Here is a 20044-nt window from a genome sequence, read left to right on the forward strand (position 1 = left end):
AGCAGACATAACATAACCTCTAACCTCGTTTTTTTAAATCAACCAGTGTCAAGTTAAGTCTCGTTCTTTTCTTTTCAAACATAGTTTCTATAAAATAATAATTTTTGGTAACTCCTTACTTCCGTGATAAAATATCTTTCTACTGTTCCCGTCTTTATTGAAAAATGAACCCGGTATTTGGAATACACGTGGGGAATTCTGGTGCATGCTTGGCTATGTGCAAGGTAAGTTGTTTCTTACCTTGATAGCCTAGCCTACCTAACACCTCCCGTGACATTGATGACCAAAATATCTAAATAGACTAGGCCTAGTTCAAAAATAAAGATACACTATTTGCAACAAGTTATTTGGGCAAGATAGTGTTTAGCCTATTATGGACCCAAGGCATCAAAGTAGGCTAGGCCTAACTTCATTGAATGAATACAGTGGCCAATCGAGAAGCCAGGCTTAAAGAGATTTTTGGAAAACAGAGGGTTTAAGGTCGATTCACACACATCAGTTACAGCACGTCACAGCAAAGTCACTTCAGGCACGTCACAGTTAACAAAAATATTCTTTGATGGATTTTCTATTGCGCTATCTACACTCATCCGTTGCAGTCCCGTCAGTCTCTCTGCCGGCATCCGTCAGTCAATTTCAGATTTCTTTTCACCGATATTTTTTGATTGTTTGGACGCCTGACGGAACTGTTTGAGGTTAGAAAATAGTGTTATTGTTATTTATATGGTTGCGTTTGTATTTTGAGTACTGTTTGTAACAATCAACAAGATAGACAATGATAATTTAATAGAATATAGGTTTACAATTTAAATTTTTTGACTGTAAATTACTGTAAATATTAGAGACGGAAGACTGACTGAAACCAACTGAGGGACAATTGACTGAGAAATTGCGGATGCAACTGTGACTGGACTGCAACTGGACTGTAACGGAACTGTGACAGGACTGATGTGTGTGAATCGACCTTAACACGTCTTAAAAATTTGAGTTTTAGTGTCACACATTGTAGCATTTCCTCAAAGAGGGAGTTCATAGGAGACGTGTAGACCTTACAGACACTGTCCTCATGGCCACTTCAGGTAATCTTAGGGCCGATGACGAATCCCAGCAACCCCATTTTAGTCAAGATGTATAAAAACATTAAGATCAGTCAGTAAGATAAAATAATTAATAAAGAGTACTATTCCCTGGGATAACATGCTATTTGGAGAACCCTTTAGTGTAGTTAAAAATTCATTGATATCCTAATTGAGTTTATTTTAATTACTTTAACTAACTTACCATATTATTTAATTAAAAAATCATCACTATGACGAAACACCTGTTCTTATGTATGAATATACTTTAAAAAGAAAGTTTTGTGTAAATAAAATAAGTCTATGTCTATGACATTTAAGGCTTTACACGGCTGAGACTACACAGGCTCTACTCGGTTGTTAATTTGTTGCCAAAGCTATATTTTTAATTTGGTTGTTAAAGTTATAAGGTAGGCCTATGACAGTTTCTTAAATATGAGAAGCCTAAAAAATACAAATAAGGGTCCATACACCATTAGGTCTTCAATTGTATAACCTACCCACCGGCCACAACATGAGGGTTTGAATATAACAATCCAAAAGCTACTTATAGTAAATGTAGGCACACTAACTATCAGACTTTCGGCTAGGTGTATAACATATCTCATTGTGCTAGTTTACCAGGATGTCAAAAATCGACTTCTAAGATTGTTTATGAATGGAAGGTCTTAACATAAATAGCCTACTTAAATTTTTTTCCTCAACATTCTTAGGCTTTATCAATAAAAATTCACAAGACCCGTAAATTGTGTGTTTTCAAAAGTAACTTAAGCGAAATAACTTAGTATCATTTCAAGGCCTGCGGTTTGTAGAGGCATACTTGCAATAGCCGAGTTAGCTTTAAAAAATAGGATAAATCACCCTTGCATAATATATCAACATTCTCCCAACAGTTAATATCTTTTTGCCTGTTTGTGGGTCATATGCTGAATAATATTTAATTTTTTCAAAACAGTTCTGAAACCAAAACCAAGTCTAATGGCTTGTTAACACAAACAGACCAGTTCACTAAAGTGTTCTTTAAATAAATTTCCTCAAACTTCTTCCCCCGCCCTATTTGACCTTGGGCAACATATTTTATTCTAACCTGGTATGTTAGTAGCTTATATTGGCTATGCTCATTGCATCTACAACTATAAGGCGTGATCACAATAAAAATCACACAAATACCCAGTCCCAATTGGAATATCTTCTTCTTTAGCACAAAACTAATAATGGAAGTTTGTTAGACTATAGCCTTCTTTATTTAATTTTTTTACAGAAAGATGACTCCAAGTTCCAAATTGAAGTTATAGCAAACCATGCTGGGGAAAGAGTTACACCTGCTATCGTTACGGTCACTGAAAATGAAAATGTAAGTAAACTTTCCAGTTGTTTGTAAAACTGATAATATTATATTAGTTTGTTGGTTGTCAACAATAGTTGTAAGGTCCGCCAAGATAATGCATGGGAAACTCCATCATACTGAAAGTTTTTTTTCTAAAGCTTGAAATACTCTTTTTTTAGTTCATTGCAAATCAGCGAGTGCTTTTAGTATTTAAAATTTATAGAGGAAAACCTTCTTTCTTCTGCTTGTAAAGCAGGACAATCTTCATTGTATTAACCTATTGGCGCCGACTTACGAGCGTTACTCCTACGGCCGCTGCAGGCCCGGCGGCTGATTTGCGAGTGCCGCTCGTGTCACCACTACGCAGCGCCACTAATTATTTTATTATTATTTTTTCCCCTTTAGGTTTCTTCTTACTTTTACGATGTTTATAGGCCTAGGCTATCTGTAAATATCTTGCTTCTTGTTTTGCGGATTTACTCATTTATTTTTGGGAATAACAAACAAGGTTGTGTTGCCATGGAAACCCAAAACCCAGAATTAGCTGCTGTAAAGCTACTCATTAAAGTTACAGTCATGTTATTTTTAAATAGTAAATATGACACTTTAAAAGGCATGTTTAAGTGGAAAGCTGCTAAATTTATGGACATTGGAAATTCGCTTAGTCTATAGGTTTGCTTTGACGGGGATATCTTTTTTTTAGCTACATAGTTCTCCTGTTAGCCTGTCAATTATTGAGACAATTTTGTGCACGTTTGCTGTTATTCTGCCAGCTACCCATAAATGTGATACATTAATAATCACAAACAAAAAAAAAATGGAGAGTGATTTGGGCAGTTGATGACAAGTTAGAGACAAAGCTGAATTTGTCAGAGAATGTCCAGTTTTACCTAGCATTTTATTGAAGATTATTGAAAACCAGACAATGGATGATGCTGAATGTGGATTGTTATGCAGAGTTTACAGACTTGAGTCAGACGATTCCGTCTTACATTTGGTCTAAATTACCACTGCTATATTATAAATACAGTAGCCTACAGGCACTTTGTGTGCACAAAGAATTGTTTTGTAAAGTTAACTTCATCTAATCAGGCATGCACGGGGCTCGACACATGCCAGCTTATTAAATATTCTGGATTACAGGATGAATATCGGGAACAATGTGTACCAAACAAATATAATGTCATAAAATTGTGTATTTAATTCATAAAACAGCTTTACTAAAAATAAAACATTGCACACCACACTTAAATGAAAAACACATGTTTATGAAAGTAAAATGAGCACGTTAGGCTTAAAAAATGTTAATTACCTCGTGGAGCAAGATGGTTGGTCTAAGTCAATCGGACTGCTCTTCTTGACAGAGATGGCTTCTGTTCCTGTGATCATTAAACTTAATTAAGGTACTTATGACATCAACTGCTTATTGCTATGTGACATCGCTTGTTTTGTCTACATCATATTCCTCAGAGTTTACGTTGTTGGGCGCTGTTGCATTGAGAACACTCTGGATCTGGATGTTGGTCTCATCTGTCAGAGTTTCCTCTGTTGGTTATGGATATTGTTATGCTGCAGTTTCATGACGAAATGTTGTTAAAACCTTGAGAGATGATTGCAGAATGCATCTGCAAGGAAACACACGGGATTGAAAGATTCACGCTTTTGCCACGATTGCGGATGTTAAAGAGAACATTACCCCATGGGTGACGATGACGATGTCTCAGCGGCCGCGGGAGATGTTCAATAATTCTCTTTGATTACAGAAGTTAATAATGATGTCCACAAGACCGCGGGAGACGTTCAGGATTTCACTGGGATAGTGTAAGACAATATTAATGTTTCCATAATCGTGCGAAATATCAAAATTTTTACGCTTTCTCTCAGGAAGAAGTTGTTCCGTATCTTTTTCCGCAGATATTTAGGATGATGTTTCCGTGCTTGCGGGAGATATTAGGGATTTGGCCGCAATCGCGGGAGACGATGATGTTGTCTACACGACCGCAAATGATGTCCTTTGGTTTGGTTTCAATCTTGGTGGTCGATGATAATGTTTCTGTGACTGCGGGATGTATTCACGGGCTCTGAGGACGATTATAATATTTCCGTAACCTATGAAGATATTCAGGATTTTTCTTTGATCATTGAAGACGATGATGACTCTTCGGTGCCTCAGAGACGCTGTGCCAAGCCCAAGTGCAAGGTTAGGTGGAAATACTTGTGATAATTTTTTTAAAGATTATTGGGAGAGGGGGGCCCGTTGACCAAACTTGTGGAGGGCCTGTGGGTTTTTATCGTTGCATCACAAAGTCCAAGATCCACACAACACTAAAAGACAATAATTCAGCGTTGATACAGCAATCTAAGTAGCTCTGACATCTGAGCGTAGTACAGATAGCTTGGTTTTTGACGGAGGACAAAATGTAAAGAATCCATAATGGCACCAGGTAGACCGATCAATGTTCCCGAAATTATACAATATCTCGTGATGTCGGCCGAACACGAGCTGTCTCCGCTCCTTGAATGCCAATGCTTTGTACCCCCCTAAGCGTTTTCCCTCGTGATATACGATCCCAAATAAACTATTCATTTCTCTAAATTTTTTCTGAAAGTTGTGGAGGATTATTAAGTGTGCCCGATCGTTGGATGCCTAGTTTGTTTTTCTTTTATTGAAACCAAACCAGTAACTTTTCCTTCATTTTTTGTTTTGTAATTTTCTAATGTTCTTCAGTAGATATAAATAAATAGAGTTTGAATGTTAAAATAGAGTTATGAAAGTTGTGACGTAACATCATTGACAGCATTGAACACCTTCAGCAGGCCTATCTAGATTTTTTAGCTATAACATCTTGATAACTTGAACCTCGTTTAGTCAAACAATTTTATAACTTGAATATTTAACCATACCCTTTAGATTTGAAATATCAAGGTCTTACTGTATGTCTTAACATAAAATTTTCTAAATTCTTTAATCTAAAGTAAGCTAACTTACTATTAGTTGTTTTTAATGAGTTAGGACTGGATACCAAGATTTAAATTTTTATTCAAATATATTAGAACAACTTTTTTGATTGGTACAGGTTGTTGGAACAGCATGCAAATCATTAATGATCTCACGCTGGAATACCACTGTCGTGTGCAACAAACGCATGCTGGATACAAACACCCCTGAACTAGAAAATGGCCATCGGAGAGTGGCCACTGTGCTCCGAGAGGATGAACTTTGCTACGAATTACCTCTGGAAGATCGAACAGAATATATGACTCCAACAGATATTGCCAGATCAATTTTTCGTACCTTATATGGTAAGTTCTTCCATATTTTCAAATTGAATTAAAAATCAGCTTTATTTTCTGTTATATACTATTTCCACTATTTACATTCTTTGAAGGAAATATTTGAGGGTTACTATGTAAATTATTATTACATTAAAAGTATTCAAATACAGTAGTTTAAAATAGCATGAAGTTGCTTAAGACTATACATTTTCAGTTGTGATTACAGCATTATTTATTACAGGGTACGATACCCTGTAATAAATAATGCTGTAAATAATGCGGATCTGAAAAACATTATTAAACAATTTAGACGTCAAATTGAAGTGAAATTGTAGTTCACGCAACGATTGTGTTAAGTGAGTCTTTACGACATGAGTAGAAAATTTAAGGCACGAGCCTTGGCGAGTGCCTTAAAAACTTCTACGAGTGTCGTAAAGACTATTAACGCGAGTTGCGTACACTACTTTACCTACGACCGTTTTTTAATTACTATCAATCTGGATTTAATTACTAACAATCACTAATGATAACTTTTTAGAGAGGTTATGTTTTCGTGTATTGTCATTGCCACTGAAAGTGATGCAACGACTTGTTGTATAATCAGCTGATTTCCTGTAATTACGTGTTTGTTAAACTTCGTTAAATATTACATTGCTAGCAGCATTCTTACTATAAATAATATTGTATCATGTACAATTCGGCAAATATTTAATTTATTTTTGGACTTCCACCAACTTAATTAAGAATACGCGAGTATCAAAATGAACAAGTCGGATCAACAATTAAATTGGTCAACTGATCAGCTGATCAGCTGATTAGTTGACATTCGAAGCATTACAATTTTAATTCTTTTCTCTCAATACTTGAACCTCATTGGTCCGTTACCTGTGTGGATATGAGAAAACTATGCGGATATGAAATGAAACTATGCGGATATGAAAGTAAACAGCTGTAAAGTGAAACTTTTCAATTCTAAGAACTGGACTGAAATGGCTACTTTAAAAAACGGTCGTAGGTAAAGGTTTTTTTTTCATACTTTGATAACATTCAGAAAAATCTAATGAAATTCGGATTGTCATAAATCTCATATGAGCATAAAACTGGCAGTCTGTACGCTTTGGGCGATCAGTAGTTAATCTGGTAACTGGTAACAGTTAGTCTTTTACAACTGAATTTTGTAGGCACCAAGTCTCAATATTTAACGAATAGCCACATGAAGTGTGGAATTAGGTATGATTAACTGAAGACTTTGTCGGGCAATTGATTTTTTGGGCTTCTGATGCAGGATTGTCGGATAATCTTGACTTTTGTCATAACTTTGCTTTTTGCCAGGTGAATAAATTAAATTTAATTTAACAATAGTTCTACACCCTGCAAACCACAGATCACTCTGTGCCTTCTGTTGAGCCTTAAACATTGTAGTCGGTAGCACTGAAGACTGGTGTCAAACGTTTAAGTCACAACGGCGGCCTGATACTGCACATCTGTTTTGCGCTTGTAAGGTTAATGTCTCCTCCCTAGGAGGAATTTATACTCTCTAATTCCAGCTGAGAACCTGGATACACCTGTAAACATAGGTCATAGGTGGTTGCATTTAAAATAATTTTTCTGCAGTCACCTGACAAAGTAGTTGCACTGATTATAGCACAGAAAGTTGGTATTTGCAGCACTTACGTTTGCAGCACTCTTTTTACTTTTGTTGCACCCTTTTTTTTGCCGGACTCCAGTATTCCAACCAAACAACACAAAACAGCATACTTTCATTAGGCACGTTATATGTGTACGGTTTAAAATAAGTTGGGAACATTTAAAGATATTACAACTAAGAACAGCTGGTGCAGCGTTTCCCATTTTGTTTAATGTTTGGATTAAACCTAACCTAAAAATGTGTTGTATAGTGTTGAAATACCAATTCTTTGAGTGCCTCGAGCGGGTGTAACAATTTTATTTGAGGTTTGGTCTGCCAGGCCTACAGTGCTACACTCAAGTGTATTTTTTACGCTTGATAAAATTGTTCTCTTGTTTAAAATAGCACCAATTTGCTTCTAGTTTAAAAAATTGCAGAGTTAAATCCATCTGTTCTGTGTGTATTTTTTAGAGATTGCTAGAAGTGCAGTCCCAGGAGCGGAGAGTGAAGCCTCATGTGTTCTGTTAGTGCCTCGACTCATGTCTGATGAAGGCAGGTTCAAGCTGCGATCTGCAGCGGAGGCAGTAGGATGGGATGTAATGCATATAATCTGTGAACCAGCAGCGGCCATTCTGGGATACGACTTGCTCTCGGATTGCATAACTAAGTAAGTGCTGAAATAGACATCCCATCTATATGGACCAGCTGTTGGTAGTTTTTTTTATTAACACACTGACCGTGCAAGGCGCAAATCTGTGCCCCTACCTGACTTGTATTTCATTGCTTCAGTGTGAGAAGCTACCGTGAGTTGGTATTTCTTGTGCGCGTAGGGCGATTCCCCCATTTTCATTGCGTGTTCACCGCGTTCCGATTCATCGACTATTACGGAATTTGTGATTATTTCATTATGTGCATGTAGCATATTTCAACCATAATTATAAGCATTTTCAGCGGTAAGTGTGTAAAAATATCCCCCTAATCTTGCAGACTAAGCAAATTTCCATTTACCTGATTAGATTTTTACCAAAGTACTTGCTTAAAAATGTCAGATTTATTCCCTATCTAAATAAGTTTGCTGACTATTTACTAGGTTTTCTGCTACAGAGAAGGGAACAGGTGTTTTGTTTTTGTCAAATGTTAATAGTAGGTATTTGCCTAACTAAGTTCTAGGCTACACATTGACTTAAATAAAAAATACAAATTTTCAAGCTTTATGTTTACAAATTAAAAAAAATTATAAAACCCCTTTCTCATTATCCAATCTTTTTCGTTCGTGAACCTAATCTAATCAAGTTTATCCAGCCCTAAACATTCGACATAGGCCTATTAAATATTATTGTGAAAGAGTTATTTTGTAGATTTGTAATTATTCTCTGTTGACAGGAAAGTATTGGTGTACAGAGTAGGAGGCAGAAGTTGTGACGTAACATTGATACAAGTGGACCGAGGATTTTTAAACATTCAGGATACAGAGTACACTGAAGACGTGGGGGGTAAACTCCTCATAAATACTCTTACCAATTACTTGGCACAGGAATTTTACAGGTAATTGGATTCAAATTTGTGGTTGAAATATTAGAACTCCTTATAGTTGTAAGCTTTTATAAAATGTGTTGATACATTTGATGTTATACGTCTGTTTTAGTTCAATTTGCAATGTTGTTAGTGTTAGTGTTGTGCAGTGATTTTAGTAAAGTTTTCAAATATTTCAATGTATTTCATGGAGAGGATGAAACCAACTAAAATTTATTAACTACACTAGAGTCTTGCTAATCTGAACCTCAATGATAAAAAAAAAATTTGGGGGAAAATGATAGGCCTGCGAAATTTAAAACTAAAACAAAGCTATGTGTTCTGAAATACTAACAGGAGTTGTATGGAACCGGGGAACTTAATCATCGCTAAAATTCTATGTCCATTAATTACTCCGATTCCCTTATTTGTCTTTTATGGTCAAGTGTGCGGGAATAGAGTTTATCCATAAACCATGTGAATTTAAGAAGATCGTTCAGTATTCAACCCATTTTCATTGTCTTATTTATTTACCAAAAATGCCAGTATCTTTGAAACATTAAATACCCCCGCCACAGCAAACCTGCCGACTAAGCGAATTTCCAGTTGCTTGAATTGATTTTCAGTTAAATGTACTGTATTTAATTAACATTAGGTTTTATGAGTACATAGGCTTGCTGCTACAGGGAGGGTAAAAAAGTTTGTTTTTTAGTAAAATATTAATAACTTATTATAAAATAAATAAATTTACCAAGTTTGATCAAAATATATCCATAAACAAACAAACTACGGTACAACATTTTACAATATTCTCACTTTTTGTTGAGAGTGTTAATTTGATGTACATATCAACCTATGCTTACATTTAAGATTTTCTTCCGTCTCCTAGCGGACCGTCCCCCTAAGAAGGTAGCGTATCACTGAATAATGTGATAAAATGATTATAATTCGCAGTGGCTTTGTACCAAGTTTTGTAGCTCTGTCTTGATTATATTTTGAAATATTTGACTGACCTGGGACTTTTCTACTCTGTATATACGAGTGAATTTGAAGGGATGGTGTTTTTTAAATCTGGGTACATCAAAACTAAAAAGTAAATCTCTCTTGGGTCCAGGTCTTACCATAAGGCGTATGTTAATAGCTTATTCCCTCTATGGGATATTCGCTAAAACTGTTGACAATAAAACGTAAAACTACAGATTTTTTTGCAAAATATCACAATTTTTTTAAAATTATCATTGATTTGCCGTAGTCCAGACTAGACCAATCCATATCACCAAAAGTCTACTGTAGTAGTAATAATCATTAGCTTGTAAGACAAACCCAATATTGAGTGTGTTCTTAACATGTTTATTTCATTGTTGCAGGAAATACAAGTTGGATCCAAAAGAGAGTCACAGGTCTCTGACAAAATTGACACTAGCAGCAGAAAATTGCCTTCATGTTCTATCATCTATAGAATCTGCCAATTGCTTTGTTGAGAGTTTATGTGAAGGAGTAGATTTTAGTCACCAAATGTCCCGCGCTCGTTTTGAATCCTTATTGAACCCGTTCCTTGTTGAATTTGCCAAACCACTGCATTCGGTCCTCTCCAGGCAGAATTTGACTCCTGATGATGTTACAATGGTAATTATTACTTTGATTTCTTATGGTGATAGACTAACATTCTTACAACACATTTTATTCAGTTGTAAGGCTCTATGAAAAATTACTACCGCATAACTACTAACTAGGTTATATCGTAATTTAATGTTCAATGCTTACACTTTAAATTTGGCGGGATTTTGGCACACTATGTTGAGGTTATGGCCAAGGCAGTAATATCTATCTGTGTTGAACTGTAAATAGCGATTTGTTTGATATTAAATCTTGAGTGTTGAATTATTTGTTTAATAACGCATTAAAGTTACAAGGGTTGTTTATGAAGTAAGGAACATTTTGGTGTAAAATAAGAAGTTTGTACAAGAATAAATATTTATCTTATAAACAATTGAAAGAGAAACTAATATTCTACATTTCCACACATCCCCCAAACAAATAGAGACATTTATCAAAGCATTGAACGAGCTTTGAAATTCCTATGTCATAGGATTCCGTTGCTTGAGAGCTCAGCTACCTGGTGACATGCGATTGGAGGTGTTAGTTATAATCAAAGTGCTATGCTGCTAACCAAGTCTTAATTTTGGTGCACTACACCAATAAAAGTCACTCTGATCCAGGTATAGAGTAGGGTAGGTGGTTGAGTGAAAATCTCCCTTTCAATGAACAATGACAAAATAACAAACGCAAATAACAGCGAGATTTGCTGAACCAGGAACCAATTTGGTCTGGGTTCTGCTAGGGCTTGGATTTGGTCAGGAGGACCATAGGTCAGCCTGTGTTGCTGTTTATTATTTGTTTGTTGATATTTTATATTTATTTGTTTTTCCTTTAGATTTAAAATCAACCGTCAGTGCTTTGTTTATAATTGAAATTACACATGGTATAATTCTCAGAAAAAATGTGCAGGACACTCAAAGAACTGTGTTGATTGCTGATTGAACTTTATATTAATTAAAAAACATATTTTCATAACATGTTGGTGCAGACAAACCTCGTATGGTTTTTGCACATATTGTATCACATGTATGTATAAATTTTGTGTATGATAAATAAATTTATTGATTGACAAAAACTAAACATAGTGCACCTATTCTCATAAAGTTAACTGTGTCCCTTTGACTTTGAAATCTAGTGTTTGAAGTTTGTTCTAGTCCCCAAAATGGAGTATTTTAATTGTTATGGATAAGTTTTAAAACTTTTACATGCAAACATTCCTTATTTTCAAAAGATGTTAATTTTGTTATTTAAAAGAAAGGCAAGTCAAAATTACCCAAGAGACCTGAAGATATTATAGGATCAGATTCCAGGATTTCCAAAATGTGTACCAACATGTGTTGAGAAGGACGCTTGGGTTTCATTATTAAATAAAACGACTATTACAACCCGATTCCCTGCAAGACTTGTCAGTTATGATTCTTTAAGGTAGTAATTTTAGAAGACTATTGACAATATTTAAAATCATTGTGACCCTCTTTAACTACCTGTCTCTCACTTTCTTCTTTCAGGTCTTACTTTGTGGTGGGCCGATGAAAATGCCTAAACTGAGAAAGTACATATCGGAAATATTTCAAGAATCTAAAACCAAAATTGTGCCGCTGCTGACTGGTGTAAACTATGACGAGGTGTTGGCCTGTGGTGCTGCTCGCCAAGCAGGCTACATAGCTGACAACAATATGGGCGACAACTTCCTTCCAGATCAACTTGAAATTCCCGTTCTGGAATTTGCTATCACAATAAAGGTATTCCTCACACTCTAGTCCTTTAAAATTACAGCCTCATAAGTGTGGATCATACCTCTCTTTTGTATTACAAATTTCCTACTTAGGGAATAAGCTATTACTATAGGTTTCATGTCTGTTACCTAGACTCGGGACCGATTTACTTTGTGTTTTGATGTCCACTGTCCAAAGTTTTAAAATGGTACATTCAAGAAATTTTTGGACTATTGCCATTTTTGACTCGGTTTTCCGTTTCAGTTCAAATTTGCGGCATTGTATTCTACATGATTCTACTAGCAAAGGCTGATGTACATATCAACCTATGCTTAAATTTAAGACTTTCTGCTGACCCCTAGTCCCCCTGAGGAAGTAGTGGTTCACGGAATAATGTGTTTAAATGGTTTTGTTGCCCAGTAACTTTGTAATTCTATCTTGATTTTTTTTATTCCACTGTCCTGGGACCTTTTTCCACCCTGTATATAAATAATAAAAGCACCCTGTGTAATAACATAATAAAAGCAAATTCATGGATACCAAAACCTTATAGGCCTACTGTTTTTCTATTGGCAACATACAAGACATGTGTTAAAACATGACTATTCATGATAATTGTTTATGAAAAAATACTCAAATAGTAACTAATTTCACTGTTGTTTCAAGGATTGTTTACATTTCCCATAAGTTATTAGTGAAAAAAAATATTACCTGTAATAATCAGTTTATCTGAAACAACATAAACCTATCATCACCAACAGATAACCTTACACAAAGAAAATCATAATCAGTGTGGCTTAGGCTAAATTGTAAGTGGGCGGTACCGGTAGTTAACAAAAACAAAAATGATAAAAATTTCAAGTCACTTATCAGAACTTGTATACAAATCGGATGGTTGATGCAGGTTGAAGGGGCGCAATCTGATCGCCATGAACTGGAGAGTGGACTTTTTCTCCCCATCCACAAGACCATGAGAGTATCTTCTCCTGAGGAACTGGTCACCCTCACATTCTCACAGTTTGAAACTGATCAGACCATTTTGAGAGGACAGGTTGGTATACATTCTTAGTTAAGTAATATTTATAACTTGTTTGATTATATTTGTTGTAGGGAGAGCAAGCTTACTTCTATAGGGGGGGGGGGAGTCTGCTTAGTAGGAAACACATTTGTATATAAACACATACGATTGAAATATTTAATGGTCACGGACCACTTTGTCAATCACAAAGAAAGATTTATAATTTGTTTGGTGGACTTGTAACATAAGTCACAAAGTAAATTATCAGAAAAGGCCAAAAATGTATGGTAAAAACTGGATTTCCTCTTCATAAATAATAGACAGGTCAACTCACTAGATTTGAGCGACACAGGATACCCTTATTTTATGGTGCTGTCCCCTGCCCTTAGACCACTTAACTGTTTTTGCTCTTGGTATTGTGGTGAAAAATATAATATGCGACTCATCTGTCCTGAAATCCTGTGCTCGGCAAGACTAATACTATCATGTTTATACCGTAAACACTTACTTCCGAGATTGTAGCGTAATGTTCTAAATACTATATAAAATCTTCATTCAGTAACAGTATTTATATTTAGAAAATTGGGAGACAAACTAAGGGCACAGAAGAAACTTGCTTATGGGACAACCGTGTGCTTTCAGCTCTAGTAATTTGTGCCAGAAATATACTTATGACAAGCAAGGAAGAGCCCGAGTGACGAGCTCTGTGTGGAAATTCCTATTGCACAGGGCACGTGGTCTTCCCCCACCGTTGTAGTACTTAAGGGCGAGGAGAGGGTGTTCAACTTTCCACTTAACACCATTGAATTTTGTTCTCTATACCTTACTTCTCTATGGTACAGTTATTCAAGGTCAGTTCAGACGCCAGACCACATCAATAGAGATTGTGCTGCTGTGGAAAACAGTTCTTATAGGCCCACTCGTAAACAAGCGGCTGCTTTGAACATGTCTGACCGCTTGGCTAGACGAACTTTGAGGTTCGATATTAATTTTCGTCCATACAAATTGGACCATACAAAGGGATAATATTTGCTGCACAAATGATTGATTAAAATGCAGTTTTAAAGCTGCTCACCTGATCTAAGCGTCTGTGATTTTTTTTTTTTGGGCTTCTTAATGTCAGGAGTTTACACCAACATGCCAGCCTGAATCCTGAAATATTAAGTAAAGTGTTTGACAGTTTTGGTGCAAGACGGGAAGAGTGTTTATAAGGAAACCGTTTGAAGGAAATTATTTTAAAAACAGCCTAATCATTGTTATTCATATGTAAGTTTTTGTTAATGGCAATCAATACCAGTCTGCAATTACCAATAAAACATATTGTATCACTGTTATCTTTGAGTTATTCGTTATTTGACAGTGCTATGGCACATAGATGGTTTTTTTTGCCGCACCCTGTATAAATAACTATGTGTTGAAGGTCCATAATTATAAAAAATGTGTGCATTGCTACTTAACATATCCCAGCACCATTTTAATTTGTAATTATTAGAATCAAAATCCTTCGATATTCATCATACAATAGCTAGAGCCTATCCTAAACTGAGGGTGAATTACACAATTTGTACCATAAAAGAGCTCTCATTATTAAATCTGTTTGAGTTTGAGGTTATCTTGATGTATAGCTCGTTGCAACCCAAATATTAAAAAAAAAAATGTTTTTTTCAGTTGCAACTGGAAGGACTACCTGATCCCTGTTATCTGGAGTTGGAAGTAAACAGGTAAAAATTCTTCATGTGAATAAAACTGTAAAATAAGTTGGTTTAAAGTATATTTTGATTGAGCTCTATAGTGTTAGCAAAACTGGAGTGCCGATGGAGACCAGGTCAAGTCCCTTCAAATGCATGCACCCACACAGCACAGAAAACATACTACTATAACCCAGAATGCTAACCGCATGGTAAAATGCGTTAAGTACTCAGCTAAGCTTTGCCTGTCAATTCGTAGGCAGTGCCACCAGCATAGCAACGCATAGCCTAAACAACACGTTTTAGGTTAGGTTAAATCCAAGCGTTGAACGAAAATGTAATAACACAAAACAACAGGTTAAGTAAGACTAGCTAGCCGCGTTCGAGCTTGGTGTCCCAAAACATAGTCTGGCCCCGCTTCCCAGTCACTCGTGGCAGCTACCCAGTCACCCAGTCTAGCGGCGTATCAGTACATGTAGCCTTATGGGAGCATTCACACGAGCGATCGGGCAGCCCGCATTCTTCCCTTTGTTCTCATTGTGCACCAGTGATGGATATGAGTGGTTTTGATCTCGAGATTTTCATCTAGTCCGTGGACATGTCGCTCGTGTGAACCGGTGTATCCTGTGGTACGCTACCCAGTCGGGCTTACCTAGTCACAGCCTAGTCAGCTAGGTATTTTGCTCCAGGCCTAAGTCGAGATCAAAATTCAAAAGGCTGTGAAACACTGCACTAGCTGATTAAGTATACTTGTATTACACGACTTAAAAAATATACCCCCGCCGCAGCAAACCTGCCGTCTAAGCGAATTTCCATTTGGCTGAATTGATTTTCAATCGATCTATTTAAATAACATTAGGTTTAACGAGTACCTAGGTTTGCTGCTACAAGGAAACTAATAAAGTGTGTATTTTAAGTAAAATAATTATTGCTTAGTAGAAAATGAATATATTTGCCAAGTTTGATCAAAAGATATCCATAAACAAGCAAACTACAACATTTTACAATATTCTCCATAAGAATAACATGGGAATTTTAAATTTACAATTTTTTTAGTTTTCTCCATAATCAATAACCGTACAAAAACACTTTGATATACTGAATTGTTTGTTTTTTTAAGCTCTTTAAGAAGGTTTAGAGAAAAATTGGGAAATTTTGTGTTTTGAGGGTCAAAAGTGAGAAAAACCAATTTTTACCCCATAAAGTCCCCCATAAAACCCTGTTCCCATGGTCCGATCATGCTGGATCGCGAACTCATTCAAGTTTATCCCGCCTTACACCTTCAAACCAAATTTCATCAAAATCGGATAAAAATTACTCAAGTTATCGTGTTCACGGACACATATATATATAAATCTATATATATATATATCTATATATATATATATACATATATAAAAATTTTTACGAATGGTGTTTTTGGCCTCTGGGGACATCAAAATGAAAAAGTAAATCGGTCCCGGGCCTAAGTCTTACCATGAGACCTACAGTAATAGCTACTTCCCTATAGGGAAATTCGCTAAAACACACTGTTTTATGTTGTTTGGTTGGAATACTGGAGAGTGCGGCAAAGTAAAATGAGTTTGGTTAAAGTAAGTAAAAGCAGCAATAAGCGTACTTTGTGTGCTATAATCAGTGCAAGGAAGCCTGCTTTGTCAGGTAACTGAAGGGAAAATCTTGTGTGCAATACGAGCACAGTCATTGCCGCTTGAGCAATGTATGGCCGCACAAAGCTTTAGCTGAGGGCCTAAAAAACTATAAAACCAATTAAATACTTTGCGCTCTTATTACACAAATACAGTAGCCATATTCTTTAGTTCCACAGATAATCCAGTATGTGAGCATAGTTTTGACTGTTAATTTTATATGTTCCATACATTGTAAGTTACTTCATTATTCATTAATATCAATAAATATGAGACCATTTTACTATTATTGTGCCTCTATTTGTTAGCTATTCATGCTCGTTATTCAATTAATATAAAAGAGTGCAAGTGTCGCTTTGTGGATATTGCAGGCAAAATTTAAAATCAAATGTATTAAAAGTTATAGTAAAAAAGTATATTGTAGTAAAATCAATTTAGAAATTGTTGTGGAAACCCTGGTTAAGAAGGAGTAAGAGATACATTTCTCATTTAGTCAAAGCATACCTAGAATTTAAAATAGGATGGGTTTGAGCTTTTGTTTGCTGAAAGTATTTGATTTTATGCGTTCATATTAAATTTCTTAAATTGCATATTTTGTATAGTCAGACAATCATCTTTACTTTCAAAACCAGCATGATTTTGGACGATTTGTAAACTGCACAGTTTTTAGACTACCCTCGACGAAGCCACATGCACAGCACAACCAATTAATTCAGGTAATCCATGTATTTTGAGAACGACATACGTAGTTCAACATCACCCATAATTACGGCGATATTTATTATGCAATTTTATTGTAAAAGACCCTTTTATTGTTGATGGGAAACAAAAGTTTAAAAACTTTAAAGAATACTCCGTGAATTTATTATTGAAAGTAGATACTTATTTCATTTTATTAATGTTTCAGTGAAGATGGATTAAAAGTAGGAGTTCCTGAAGAAGGCGAAGATTATCGACATCACATTGTGAAGATGCGCCCAATTCCTTTATAACATGGCTATTTGTCAAAATGTTGTGTAAATATGTCACCGATGAAAAGTCATTAATAGACCATCTAAATTTTGAATATATATATTTTTCCAATTCTAAAGAAAAGACAATAATTAAATGAGAAGATATTAGGACCGAAAAAACTAATAACAGTTCATGACCCTAAAGAGACAATGTCTTATTGTCTAAAAACCATATCAGCTGTTAATGTAAATTTTATTTATAGTTTCATTGATTAGTGTTGTAGTAGATTTCATTAAGAAGTCTTAGAAACAATTTAAAAATAAACAGTGATCTTTACCATTTTTTGCCCTTTGTTTGATTATTTTTTTTCAAACTATGCTCATACATTTTAGTTGTTCATAAATATAATTTACTAATCTGTTCTCCTGTTCGTGTTTTGTATAGGCTAATAGTATTTCCTATGCTCTACAAAATATACCGTGTCCCAAAGAAAACTGAACAACTTTGTTGGATTGTAATTATTTTAATTACACACATATGGAAATGTTTTAAAATAAAAAGTGACACACTTATTCTTACGTTTTCATTGATATAATGTTTGTTAATGTACTTCAACTTCAACATTATTCCCATTGTTGGCAAAAATATAGTCAATATGGTTATCTAGCTTTGACCACACTCTATGTCTCATTTCATCTGTGATGTTGCTGAAGGCTGCATTGATTCTCAATCTGAATTTTCAAACATTGGATACTTTCGACTTGTAAACTTGGTCTTTGACAAAGCCCCAGACAAAAAATTCACAGGATGTTAGGTCGGGGGACCGTGGAGGCCAGCGTATCAGACCGTCCGTCCGTCACACCCAATCCATTGTAAAGGGAAGGAGTTGTCAAGTGACTCTCTAACAAAAAACTTCCAATGTGGTGGGGCTCCATCTTGTAAAAACACATTGGGCTGTAGGTCTAAGTTGTCTAGCATGTCTAGATAAATGTTGCCATTTATTGTTTGTTCATGGAAGAAAAATGTATCAATAAGCCTTTCATTAGATTTTCGCACCACACGTTCAACTTGGGGCTTTCTCGAATATGTTCTCTTCTCGAACTTCATATGGCTTTTCAATGCCCCATATTCGAAAATTATGTTTATTAACTTTTCCACGAACATGGAATGTGGCTTCGTCGGAAAACACTATATTTTTTTGAAAGTGTTCATCAACAAACTTACGATCAAGCACAGTAGCTGCAAAGTCTTTACATTTCAGTTTGTCATCTGGGGTAATTTGTTGTAAAATAAACAATATAAGCTTTCATATTGAGGGTTTTCTTTAGTACTCACTCGGTGAACACTCGATTTTAACAAATTTAATTCACATGCTGCGATGCGGACAGATTTTTGAGGACTAAGAAGGAATCCTTGATGCACGTGTTCTACAACTTCATCTGGGAGCTTAGGCCTACCATTACCTTTCAAGTGTTTTATGCTTCCAGTCAACATAAACTTATCATACCAGGCTTGGATGGTGTTCCTTGATGAAGGATGTTGACCATCGCGTTTTCTAAATCTTCTTTGCTCTAAAATATCGGATTATGTTTCAATGTACCATTCAACACACTGAGCTTTCTCTTGCACGTTCATAACGCCTGCCTTACTGTAGGTTATGTTTTGATGTTTAAAGGTTCAAAAGACAACAATGGATCAGCTGATACATGTAAATCATGTTTAAAAAAACTATGAGTTCCTCTCATATGTAATTTTCAACAAATATCTATGTACTAATAGATTTTATTTGGCCTTAAAGTTGTTCAGTTTTTTTGGGACACCCTGTACAGTGATTGTTAAAATCTCAGGATCTTTCAACTATTTTAAGTAGTTGCCACTTTTAGTAATGATAAGTTAATAGAAAAACCAGGAATGTTTTTGACAAAATAATCACCCGTTCCTAATTGTAAGCCTTCGACAACTATATGCTGGTGTCTGGGCTGTAAAATTCTGATATCATTAAGATCTGCTCAATTAGGAGGATTACTTTATACTGTGTAAAGTGGAGTGAAGGCGTGGGCTCAGTTGGTATACGTAATAAATAATGATCATGTCACTGCTACTCAGGTTGCTACTGATAAAAAACATTGTATTTACATAGAATCATTAAAATTATGTATGAAAATGTCAGCAGCTAGCAGTTATGCTAACAAATATGAGTATTACAGGAGTCAAATACTTCAGGCCTAAGGTAGAAATCCAAGCCTTTTTTTTACCAATGTACTATAGTTATAAAATATTAGGTTTTCTTCATGAGGAATTGACTTTGTTATTATTTTATTTTACTTGCAACTAGAGGAGAAAGTTACATTCTCAAGGTTCCTTATGTTTAAGTTTTTTTTATGAATAAATTGTAAACAATGTATTTTGTACATGATTTTTTCTTCCTTAATTCGTTACTTTCTGAGATTTCTGTTTGAAAGAGTTAAAAGAGTTAACATTTTAACAGCATTAAATGTTGTGGCTCAGTAGTTACTATTACTGAACATTTTTAAGTCACTAAGTAAAACCCTAATTGCTGCATAAAAAATTATGGTTCAAAAGTTATTGCAAATTGTGATTTTCCC

General features: G+C 35.3%; 1 protein-coding gene across 1 annotated transcript; it reads left to right on the forward strand.

Moving 5' to 3' along the window:
• Positions 1–19842, forward strand: LOC128998653 (heat shock 70 kDa protein 14-like). The gene is made up of 10 exons (XM_054424880.1): positions 1–224; positions 2338–2430; positions 5481–5706; positions 7778–7973; positions 8690–8851; positions 10186–10444; positions 11926–12159; positions 13037–13183; positions 14819–14871; positions 17392–19842. The coding sequence occupies exons 1-10, from the start codon at positions 165–167 to the stop codon at positions 17474–17476; spliced, it is 1515 nt and encodes a 504-aa protein (XP_054280855.1). The 5' UTR covers positions 1–164; the 3' UTR covers positions 17477–19842.
• Positions 19843–20044: the final 202 nt, after the last annotated feature.

Source organism: Macrosteles quadrilineatus, unplaced genomic scaffold (genome assembly GCF_028750875.1).
Source record: "Macrosteles quadrilineatus isolate MER2022 unplaced genomic scaffold, UCM_ALF_1.0 Scaffold_7__1_contigs__length_78375512, whole genome shotgun sequence".
Classification (NCBI taxonomy): Eukaryota; Metazoa; Arthropoda; class Insecta; order Hemiptera; family Cicadellidae; genus Macrosteles; species Macrosteles quadrilineatus.

Excerpts from the sequence above, each read along its gene's own strand:
- LOC128998653 (XM_054424880.1), top strand. The coding sequence starts at position 165 with ATGAACCCGGTATTTGGAATACACGTGGGGAATTCTGGTGCATGCTTG. Across the intron at positions 8,852-10,185 it reads TTGGCACAGGAATTTTACAG|GAAATACAAGTTGGATCCAA; the intron begins GTAATTGGATTC and ends TCATTGTTGCAG. Across the intron at positions 14,872-17,391 it reads CTGGAGTTGGAAGTAAACAG|TGAAGATGGATTAAAAGTAG; the intron begins GTAAAAATTCTT and ends TTAATGTTTCAG.